Source organism: Megalops cyprinoides, chromosome 18, assembly GCF_013368585.1.
Source record: "Megalops cyprinoides isolate fMegCyp1 chromosome 18, fMegCyp1.pri, whole genome shotgun sequence".
Taxonomy (NCBI): Eukaryota; Metazoa; Chordata; class Actinopteri; order Elopiformes; family Megalopidae; genus Megalops; species Megalops cyprinoides.
This window is the reverse complement of record NC_050600.1, coordinates 17,292,879-17,304,807: the sequence shown is the minus strand read 5'-3', so window position 1 is coordinate 17,304,807 and position 11,929 is coordinate 17,292,879. Positions and strand designations below refer to the sequence as shown.

The window sequence follows — 11,929 nt, the reverse complement described above, 5'->3', positions numbered from 1 at the left end:
TCCTGCTGCCGTTTCCTTATGTTCGGACTCCACTTCAGTTTCACTAATTTGCCAACAGTATTGAAATTGCGACGAAATTGCACTTTTAATTTTAAGGTAAGAGAGTACGTGAACGTCAAGATATGTAGGATTATATTTACGCGTAGGAGATCCTGAAGTTAATCATTACTGACGCGGTTTAAAATTAACCGAGGCAAAGGTTATGGACTGCAGCAACTATGTTTATTCACAATTAGACTAGCGATTTAGTACTGGCGTTAGAGCGAATACCTTTGCACCACTGGTTTATGGAATTATCCATATTGAGAAAATGGAATGGTTCCGTAGCCGTAGCGCCAGGAACTCACTCTTAGGCAGGTGTGTGAATGCCTCGTAGTTCGATGTGAATATATGAGCACATACTATTTGGAAGCTGTTAGCCGTTGATCAGCAGTTTAATTTATTAATTTATTGTTTTGATAAGCATGCCTTCATTTTCTTCTTCTGGTGTTTTTAAAACCTTTAAAGTTCAAGTGTCTCTGTAGACTATACTAGATTCGCATGGTTTAATGAGGCTGGCAGGAAAATGACAGTTCGAAAACGCTTACAGTACTCGTTGATGGCATAGTACGCTAGAAGCAGCAGGTGTGAGGACGCAACGATGTTTAATTGTACTGGATGATTCCAGGGCGAAATGATAATTCATCTGAAATAAAGAAGCATTTAAAGGAAACAAAATGTATACATCTGTTTAAAGGTTTTACTGTTTAAACAATTCAGTGTAAGCACATTTAATTTAAATCGTTTTTTCTGAAGTCGCTTGGGACGTTTGCTCTAGGGCATTATAATTAAAACAAACAAAACTGGTTTAGGCAGAGGTTTTACGTTCTTTAACTTGTTCTTTCCATTTGATGTGTTACTGGTTGTTTAACTGAAAAAAAAAAAAAAATAAATAAATGCAGCCTTTCACCCTAAAATTAATTGTTTGGTTTTTTTTCTCGTGTTGTAATGCATGTCAAGGCATATACTGACAGGGCGCTATATTTTTTCTGCTTTTCTCAGCTCCACTGATCGCATGTTCGATGGCAGGAACAACAGACAGCCGGAGGTTAAGATGAATTCAGAACCAATCTTAGAGGAAACTTTGATAAAACGGTCGCAGCAAAAGAAAAGGACTTCACCGCTGAACTACAAAGAGAGGGTCTTTGTGTTAACAAAGACTAGGCTAACATATTATGAAGGTTCACCAGAGGTGAGTTTGACCTTAGTTATGATGCGGCGTTGAATTCTTACATCATAGACAGACTCCTGGATTTTTGCCGTTGAATTTGGCCATTCCCGACAAATCCATTTTCATATGCTATTTGCATGAGGACCTGTCGGTTGTACAGGTGCCTCTGAATGCATTGTCTTGTTCCCTGAAACACACTGTCCATAGCTGTTTTAATTTTGCAGTGTGCATTCTCCTTAAATCGTGGTGTCTTTTCATCCGCCTAGTGAGTTGTAATTACGTTCTCCTTAAAACGACAGATTTCCATTATTCGAAGTCAGTCCATATTGTTGCATCACTTAGGGCTGTGAAGAAGCGTGATGTCAGTATTGTAGTGCTGAAATAGCATTGTGTGGAAACCCATGCTTCAAAGCATGGGTTTCCATGCTTGAACGTTTTCTTTTTAGAGAGTGGAATTCTTATACATTGTGTTCAGCAAAGACCACAACAATTGATGTCAAAATCTGACAGCATAATCAGGGTAATGTGGTAAATCATCAGAAAACACAACAGTAAATATGCTTCTTGTGATTAGGTGTCCACATGCAATATTATATGATGCTTCATCACGATTCAGTGAATTAGTATTCACTATATTAGTATTTTGTTAATGTCTGTAATTGAAAAGGAGAGTTTGTTTAGTTGTATCTGTGGGGCTATCTGTATAGTATCTTAAGAAGAGAACCAAAACATCTCTAACAATGGCATTTACACTTTATGTTTCCATTATGTCCATGGCAGGTTCAAAACAACAGACATTTAAAATTGTTTTAAAATAAAAAGAACTTGTCAGTGAAGCTTCTGCTTTCACACAAACCTCCCATCCCCCCATTTCCAGGTTTATGATATATTTAGCTGGTCGGAAGCATGGCGCATGTGATTTTACATAAAGATTGCAAGAATTAAGACTGCAGTTTGAGGTGGTGGAGGCTCTATGTCCAGTGTTTGAAAACACGCTGGGTCAGAATGATCATCCAGAAATTAGCCGCTGGAAAACTGCAGCCCAGGGAGTCCAGGATTCACTGCACTGCATCTTCTGAGTCCACTGTAGAATAGCTACATGTGCATCAGAACAGGCAGACAAGGCAGTGCGGAGAAAGCTTGTCTCACACTCTTTGTGTCACTCTGACACTTACATAGTGTGGAGTGAGAGAGAGCGAGACTGAGAGAGAGAGAGACTCCAACATTTATGTTACATTTACTCACTTAGCAGACACTATCTAGAGCAACTTTCAAATGAATATACAAACCAGTTATGCTAATATATTTTGAACAATCTTTTCATTGTGACCAACAGTAAAAACATATTATTTGCATAGTTTTTGAATGAGTAGTGTTGAATTATATTGTATAATCAATGCGTGTCAGTATGATTTTTTGTCACCTTGCAGAATTCTTCTCAACAGTGCGTTACATATTTTTGTGTATTTTCACAGAAGAAGTCTAAAAAGGGCTCTGTCGATTTACAAAAGGTCAAGTGCGTGGAGATAGTGAAGAATGGAGGTGTGGTTATTCCCTGTCAGAATAAATATCCATTTCAGGTACACACTCATTGATTTTTTTCATTCTAGTAAAAAGGTTACAGATGAATGTGGCATGATAGCTCTTAGTCACTCAAACTATGTTTTTTGTATGAAAAAAATTAATTTCTTCCCCTCAGGTTGTGTACGATACCAGTACGTTGTACATTTTTGCCCCAAGCAATGAGAGTAGAAGTGTGTGGGTTCAGAATATGAAAGAGGGTAAGCATGAGTAATTCTAACTTGATTTTTATGTATTGTTTTGGCTGAGCATGTTGAAGGCAATTGGTACTGTCCTGTAGCACCTAGAGATGAACTCAACATACATGAGGTTAAAGGGCACCTCTGACTGTCGATTAGTAGTAATTAATTTGTGACTGTCATTTAACATGTAAATGTAATCTGAATATGGAACTGACTGTGCGATTTCAGCAAACGTAATTTTGTATTGCAAAAGTGTTTGCATTATGGTACATGCCAAGTCTAGACCTCACAGGAATTTTACAAATGTACAAACGGATATGACCAACAAAATATTTTCTCAGGGTTCGGTTTTTGCATTGGTACAGTTTTGCTGATTCTTCAGTCATATTGCAAATAGCAAGCAGTTTACGCCAGTTTGTCTTCTGTCCGAAAAATGACTTTAGTTACACAACTTAGAGCTGAGACATAACGGCAGCAGACTCTGTGACTCCCCATCACTGGAACTTCCTGTGTCTGGCAGTGATGTTATATTTATCTGTCATATTCACCATAAAGCTACCTTCAGCTGATCTAAAAATATGTTTGCTTTTGTGTTGCAGAGATAAAGCAGAATAACTCAATCGTGGCCAAATTTCACCCTCAGTTCTGGCAGGACGGGTTGTGGCTGTGCTGTCGGCAGGCGGAGAAACTGGCACCAGGGTGTGAGGAGTACAACCTATTTGGAGACAGTAAGAGCAAAGAGAGTGTGCTACATTAGTGGGATCTTCACACTTTTAGCACGGGAACTTCCACTATTGACTAATAACAGCTGAAAATGTAGAAATAGTCTGCGGCCAAATTTCGGTAAGACTGTTTGATACCATGCTATGCCAGTCATACCAAGTGTCCGCTGTCCAGTGTCCATGCATACATTAGACTTGGGGGAGTGAACTGGTGAACTGGTCTGGCATTCAGGAAAACGTTCCAATTCACTGCCTTATAACTATTATAGTGTTAGTATAGTATAGTGACTATTATGTTGTCCTATTCCCAAACAAGCTAAGGCATGCATTAAGAGTCAGTACTAAATTGATCAAAATGCCTCAACATCGATACTTCAGCACATTAGTATACATTATTACATCAGGCATTTACATAGCAGACTTACCTATCAATTAATAACAACTCTGTACAATGTCCACCTCTTCCATTCCATTCTAGCTGTTTTTTGACGCTGAGGCAAAGCACTGTAGAAAAGATACATCTGAAACCCCGAGTAAATTGCACTTTACTGAATATTTCTTTCTGTAATTTCCTTATTAAGTTAACATACAATGTAAAATAAGGCTGTTTTAATACAGCACATGCTTGTAAAGCCTTTGTAGCACCCAGCCTAATCATGAGATTGGGATTGGGAGTTGGGAGCAAAAACAGAGGGGGCATTTCACTTGTGGTTGCCTGGTAGAGATCTGGTGGTGATCAATTTTTAAGCAGGCTGACATGTGGATGCAATCAAGGACTTTGCCTAAAGCACACATTGAGAGCTGAGTTAGCAGAAGCAAATAAAGAATGTGTTTCCTTATTTCAGTTTCACGAAAACCTCTTCCACCGATTCCTGGAAATGAAACCACAGGAAAGGTAATTCTACATTTTTCCACCCCACATAGAGGAACTGTTTCACTCATCTGATTGTGAATATTGAGCAACAGACACACACTTGGTATGTACAAATCTTTCGTCTGGGTGGATTTGTTGGTTACTTGGAGGCACACTGTATGCATTATACGTGTGTTATATTGAGAGGGTGTCAGTTAAACAAACAGACGTCACTCGAATTTCACTCAGAATAACCTTCCTCTTAACGCACACCCAACCGTGCCGGCACTGAACTGTCACTTCCCCCTTGTAGTCCTCCCGGCCGCCGCCACCCCCACCACCAAAGGAGGACGAAGAGGCCAAGGAGGAAGCTAAGGAGGAAGTGGTCATCGCCCTGTATGACTTCGACGGAATGGAGACCCAAGACCTGACCCTGGTCCAGGGAGAAGAGTATGTGATCGTTGAGAAGTGTGACGTGAACTGGTATAAAGCGCGGAATAAATATGGGTAGGTAACTGTCAGAGATTTCCTCTCAGAACAGCAGTGGCAGGTGTGCGGTGGCTTTGTTGGGAACCCACTCAGGCATAAAGAACACACCCTTGTGCTAAAAGTGGTGCATTTGGACCATAGACTTACAGTATTATAACAAAAAAGAATAATAATACACACACACCTCCTTTGCTGATTCATATGAACCCCAAAAATTCAAATAGAGACACTCCTGCATGGCTTTTGAGCTGACCTCTTTGCTCTCTAGTGGCAAAACATTGCTACTACTGGTCAGTGCCAAGGGAATCAAACTGACTGTTTGTCATTTATTTGGGGAGAGAGTGAAGGAAGGACACATCCTTTTCAGGGGCTGTTCTTCAGTTGCTGCCAAGAACGGGAACACATATAAAAACAATGGATGAAATCATCTGTTTTGTTATTCATGTTAAAGAGGAAATGTGGCTTCCAGAGTCATGTCATTTTGTATTTTGTAAGGCTCTCTTTCATCATTGTCACAGCTAGCTTGTAAAGGGCACTAATATGTAGCCAATGCATCTTTGATCAATAGATTTGAAAATTTCAAGGTGATTTCAGTCTTTAATGTGTGTGCTGTCATTTTAGAGAGGAAGGATATATCCCCAGCAATTATGTGACGGAGAAGAAATTGGGTCACCTTGACCAGTATGTGTAAGTGTCTGGCACATTTTATGTGGGTTATTTTGTTTGTTGTTTTATGGTTTATGGAGACATGAAATATCATCACATACAACTTAAGTATTTTAGGTGTTTTGTGTTTGTGCTTTGTTATGTAATGTGTTATTTTAGTTAAAACTTCTGCATAAATAAACATGTCATGGATTGGTTTGTCGTGGCAGCAGATATTGCTACTTTTTGTTTTCAGACAATATGGATATGATCATGTTTGTCTCATTGTGTTGATAGTTTTATATTTGATATTTTCCATCTGAATTTGAGAACAATTTATATCCGTCTTAATTTAGTGTGATTTCATCTTGCATCCTGACTACATTAAATTGAGGTAATATCTGTTGATTTCTTTTATTTTAGTTGGTACTGCAAAAATGTAAACAGAAACCAAGCAGAACAGCTGCTTAGAAAAGAGGTATGTGTGCCTGCTCGTGTGAGTTAAGCCAATGCATTGAACAAAAAACACATGAAGAGAATCCAGCCCTTAAAACAAGGCCCAATGTCATTTGTGGAACATTATACTTGTTACAGTCCAACTTAACGTCAGGTGTTGTAGCCAGGGTGTGGCCTATCCTTGTTCCATACTTTAAAGTTCGATTCAGCTTTTCAACTGCCCAATCTATGTTAAATATGTACATATATATATATATGAGTGTACAAATGCTATCCATAACTGTGCACAGGATCATTTTTAGGATCAAAAGTTTTTTGTGAAAATTTTAGCACTATTATGAACATTTTGGACTCTGTGTTGATTTCCTTGTCTTTAGTGTGGGAAATAATCTCATTTAGGTATTGTGACGAATGAAAGCAGTCTCTTTGCTGCTTTTATAGATTGAGTAAATAATTGGTAAACTCAATAACAATATCTAAAAAAATAGCCCAAGATATACAACATAGTAAAAGTTAAAATGACAAATAATATTTTCATAAAATCACATTGGAGCCATGCCCCTTTTTACATTTCAGTACTGTCATAAACCATTATATTTTAAATCTGTGAAAACATGCATCCACATGTACACACATTTAACCATGGTGTCATACTTTACAGGATAAAGAAGGGGGCTTCATGGTCAGAGACTCAAGTAGCCGTGAAGCGTTCACTGTTTCTCTGTACACAAAGTCCGCTGGGTGAGCATAAGAGTCATCATAACCATAATGGACATGTTACAGACATATACCCTTCCCAAGAAACATACCATGTATATTCTTGACATGTATGACATAGATTTTCTGACATTTCATGTGTGTTGTAAACTTGAGCAAATTAAACTCATGAAACAATGGACCGATTACTTTTAAATCGAGATGAGTAATATATGTATTACCGTCTTGTAGATTTAATGCAGATTTTTAGGTGAAATAATATGGATGCTGCAACCCAATCAATGGAACCCATGCTTTAACCAAATTACTACCTCTCACTCACTGTTGAGTTGGTTGATGTCAAATTTCAAATGTGCATATTCCATACCCAAATAGCATACCAGGTTCTAATGTGATACATGGTTGTTATACCATTTGGTGAATGAATTATCTGGTGAATGAATTATCTAGTCAAAATATGTTGCTGCAAATAAGTTAAAACTGTCTGTATGCAAAGGTTCCAACACTTCTGAACTGTTCTTTCCAGAGAAGGTGCTTCTTCCATTAGACATTACCATATTAAAGAGACACAGACTGTGCCGAAGCAATACTACCTGGCAGAAAAGCATCACTTCAACAGTATTCCTGAGCTCATTGAGTACCACCAACACAATGCGGCAGGCAAGTATGGACATCAAAAAACTCCATTAACAAGAGAAGGCTGAGGCACTTCTGAGGAATGGATATAGGTGTGCTATTGCAGAAAATAAATTGCAGCTGCAAATAAAAAAATGAATAGAAACTGCTCTCTGATATTATATCTGTTCTGGCAGTCCTAGGGTACACATTTTTTTTTAATTTATATACACTCTCTCTGATTACTGCCCCCCTTAGAACAATGGTGCATTTGTGAGTTTGTCTTTAAGTGGCTGTGTATTGTGCCATGCAGGTCTTGTTGCCAGACTCCGTTATCCAGTGGGAAAGCAAGGGAGATCGGCCCCGACCACAGCGGGATTCAGCTACGGTAGCCATCTTTTGGTTAAGGCATTCTTAGAAGCAGCTCACTTAAACCACACTGAGAGCTTTTTAGCTGTCTACATTAAACCTGTTTTTAATGACTTTGTGATGTGATTTTTTTCCCTCCTCTCCAGAAAAATGGGAGATAAACCCATCAGACCTGACCTTCATGAAGGAGCTGGGCAGCGGGCAGTACGGGGTGGTGCGTCTGGGCAAGTGGAGAGCGCAGCACAAGGTGGCCATAAAGGCCATCCGAGAGGGGGCCATGTACGAGGAGGACTTCATAGAGGAGGCCAAAGTCATGATGTGAGTCAGAGCAGATGCTGTCCCAGCTCTGAGGTGTGCTGGGAATTGCACATGCTGTCATTGCGCGTCAGACTTCAGAGCCAGTGGCCGCAGTGGGGCAGTGTGAAATGGGGTGGATGTTTCAGATATCCCAAATTCACGTTTAAGTCCTCCAAGTACTTGTAAAATACTAAAAAGTGATAATTATGCAGCATTATGTAAATGATATCAGGTGTGCTCAAGGATACAAAACAAATCTGCATCAACAGGAAACTGTCCCACCCAAAGCTGGTGCAGCTGTATGGGGTGTGCACGCAGCAGAAGCCCATCTACATCGTGACGGAGTTCATGGAGCTCGGCTGCCTCCTGAACTACATCAGGCAGAGGCGAGGGAACTTCAGCACAGAGGCATTGCTCAGCATCTGCCAGGACGTGAGCGAAGGGATGGAGCACCTGGAGAAGAATGGGTTCATTCACAGGGACCTGGTACACATCCTCTCTGCTTGTTTGTGTTACAGTCAAGGTGCCCGTGTGTCTGTTGGTAGATATTTGCTTGTTTAATCCTTAAAAGAACAGACATCAGACTGGAAATTCAGAGATGTTATGATAGACATGCTGTCTGCATTTTAAAATTACTTTTCGTATCTTCAACAGGCAGCGAGGAACTGCTTAGTAAATGATTCCCTGGTGGTGAAGGTATCGGATTTTGGAATGGCAAGGTATTGTCGAGTTAAATGCCTTTAGATATGTTAAGTGTGTGTTTTTTGTGTTGTCGTGTGAGATCAGGTAACAAAAGACATGACCAATGCAACATTTTCCTAACATATTAATTGAAAATTATAAACCTGTTACATCTCTTTGTGTCAGAAATTTGCCTCAACATTATTATTCGGAGCCTGTTACCATGCAATTATGACATGAACTTTGGGGTTCTTCTGATCTGTAGGTACGTCCTAGATGATCAGTACACTAGCTCCTATGGAGTCAAATTCCCTGTTAAGTGGTCTCCGCCAGAGGTCTTCAATTTCTGTAGATACAGTAGCAAGTCGGACGTGTGGTCCTTTGGTAAGAGTTAACATCACAGTTTTGATATTTACATAGAACGCTTGACTATAATTGGACAGTGTCTTTTTAAGTTCATTTTCGGGCATTTTTTTACTTTCAGGTGTATTAATGTGGGAGGTGTTCACAGAGGGGAAAATGCCCTTTGAACAAAACCCAAACCATGAGGTTGTTATGATGGTCTCTCAAGGCCATCGCCTGTATAGACCGAAAAAGGCCACTCCTAAGATCTATGACATCATGCAACTCTGCTGGCATGAGGTAGGTGGTCACTCTGGATTTACTGATTCTGAACCTGACCCTGCTATCATTTTTTCCAAAGTGTGTAATGTAAAATATTAAACGCTTTAAAAATAACGTGTTATGGGTTAAAACAAAATTACAAACACATGTCACCTGCTGCATGTGGATGTGATGTGAGAAATCTAACTGAACATTGAAAGCAAAATTAATATAGGCTTTACACACTTTACTGCGCTCATTATTGGTCAAGACAAAGGACATAAAAAATTACTTATAACCTTTAATTCTGTCAGCATAAATTAGCTAGCTGGAGGCGGAAGGTGTTTCAGTGATGTATGATGATGTATGATGTCATCTTCAGAGCCATTCCCGAAGCCATTCCTCAGTAATTCACATTGCCATGGTGGTGGATGTTGTGTAGGCATGTCCAGTATACCAGTTTGTCCGCAGGTCTGAGGTGATATTGAAAAGGGAAGTGTCTGTGGGCTGACGAGACCTGCGCAGAGCCTGTCCCACCTCAGGCTCTGAGGTCTGGCAGCGCGCAGCACAGCGCCCTGTGCTGTAACACAATAGCCTGTGGGGTTACATGCCCTGGCAGTCAGCGATTGAAAACAAACAGAGCAGGCCGACAGAGCAAGAGGCATAGCCAGCCACATCCGCCTCATTCAGCACTCTGCCCAGGAGGTGTGAACAAAAGCACACAAACCTCCCTTGCATATAACAGGCTTATGGACATCAGAGAGTCAAATCTGTGTAGTCATATGACATTGGTATCAAGTATGACCTAATTGAGGTGTTTTGTGTTACTGTAAATGATAGCATAGTTTGTACTTTGCAATAGTAATCATTTGACATTGCTAATAAACGTCATAACAATAAAAATATTTATATTGATAAAAATGACTTTTGATGGTAATATCTTGGATGTAAATGTTCAGCATACTCCCCGGCAGGTAATCTCTGGTTGAGCATGCACAGAATGGGCATGTCAATAAACAGACAGCCATGAAGCAAACTGTTTGAGCTATGCCTTTCAGATATGGTGGCTGCATGTAGAGTTGGAATGCATGGCATTTTGCTTTGTAGAACATGAGTCATGTCAGGACAGTGCATGTATTGGTTGCATGCATTTGCCTTGTGTAAATTGATGTAAAAAAGTGTTTCAATTTAAATTGATAAAAGTACTTAAATGATGATTTCTCAAACCCAAACATTGTGCATTCATCAAGTGTAGATTGGTATTCATACCAGTGGAATTTTGGATGATTGAAAAAATGATGAAAACTTTGGTTTGAAAGGCACAGCTTTTTACTCCATACAACACAGTGCCTGGTGTGCTGCTCAACAGGTTCTTAAGCCTGGAAATTAAAGCCTAAAAACGAGAGGTTTAAAGTGACATTTTGTATCTTCATGTGGTCTCACAAAATGATGTGCTTTTTATTATGGAGACAGGATATGCTAAATGGTATAGAAGACCAACGTTTTTTCAAAATGTTTACATTTTTTTCTAAATTTTCATCTTTGTCCAAAGGGGTATCGAAGTATATTACACAGGGTAGATGCCTGCACTGTTTGGCTACAGTATGTAAGGATAGTTCATGCATCTCCTTTTTCTCATTTGTGAGTTGGCCACAACTGCCACACGTCTGACCCTTCCTATCCCTAATGTAACCACTTCCCCTTTCCCTCTGATTATTCCTATCTGCAGAAACCGGAGGAGAGGCCCACATTTGCAGAAATCTGTGTTATGATCAGAGATGTTTTGGAAGAGGACAGCTGAATCTAACCAACAACAACACAGTGTCAGACCTCACTTTACTTTTTAAAATGAGATGGATTTCTGTTTTCTACCTAGGTACCCAGCCGTTTGAATACCATATCCGCCTACATTTCATTCAAGGTCATAAGATTATGCTTGTCATAAAAGCATCATGAAAGGGTTCAGCCCCACTAAAGTGGCCTGTATTGAACTACAGGTACAAGCATTAAAATGCACAACAGTATGTAAATGGACACATTGAGTATGTAAATGGACACATTGCAACCATGTATTTTGACTTGCACTGACATTTGATTGTATGGATATGTAAAACTGAATGAATTTAATTGTTCATACTGCAGCTAGTTGTTGTTTTACTTATATGCACACCACATGCGTGCACACAGACACAGACACAAATGCGCACACACACACACACACACACCTGACATCACATTAGATAAAAAACAAATTCATATCGCCGCTCACTGTAAGACAGAAAACATTTCCCTACACATTTTATTAAGTCAGTGAATTCATATTGTTTACTGTATTAATTTTAATTGCCGCATGTTTGATGCTCATGATTGTTGTCACACTAATGTTAACTTTGTCTTCAAATGTGAAACTGGAGGCCGTTGCCCTTGTTATGCAAATAAAATGTACTGAACACAGTCCAGCCATGGCTTTCCTTTTTGTTACTGATTTGTTAATGCTGGGATGATACTT

General features: G+C 39.5%; 1 protein-coding gene across 3 annotated transcripts; it reads left to right on the top strand.

The window, feature by feature from the left end:
- Positions 1-11,873, top strand: tec (tec protein tyrosine kinase). 3 transcript variants are annotated; one of them, XM_036551174.1, is made up of 18 exons: positions 1-96; positions 1,042-1,231; positions 2,686-2,790; positions 2,910-2,991; positions 3,573-3,701; positions 4,541-4,590; positions 4,862-5,055; positions 5,659-5,724; positions 6,106-6,160; positions 6,800-6,879; positions 7,382-7,515; positions 7,784-7,858; positions 7,986-8,157; positions 8,406-8,622; positions 8,791-8,855; positions 9,083-9,201; positions 9,302-9,459; positions 11,150-11,873. In XM_036551174.1, the coding sequence occupies exons 2-18, from the start codon at positions 1,055-1,057 to the stop codon at positions 11,219-11,221; spliced, it is 1,950 nt and encodes a 649-aa protein (XP_036407067.1). In that variant the 5' UTR covers positions 1-96; positions 1,042-1,054; the 3' UTR covers positions 11,222-11,873. The 3 variants fall into 3 exon arrangements, with proteins under 3 accessions (XP_036407067.1, XP_036407066.1, XP_036407065.1); XM_036551173.1 differs by lacking the exon at positions 1-96 and adding an exon at positions 247-357 and having other exon boundaries at positions 2,689-2,790; XM_036551172.1 differs by lacking the exon at positions 1-96 and adding an exon at positions 247-357.
- The last annotated feature ends 56 nt before the right edge of the window (positions 11,874-11,929 follow it).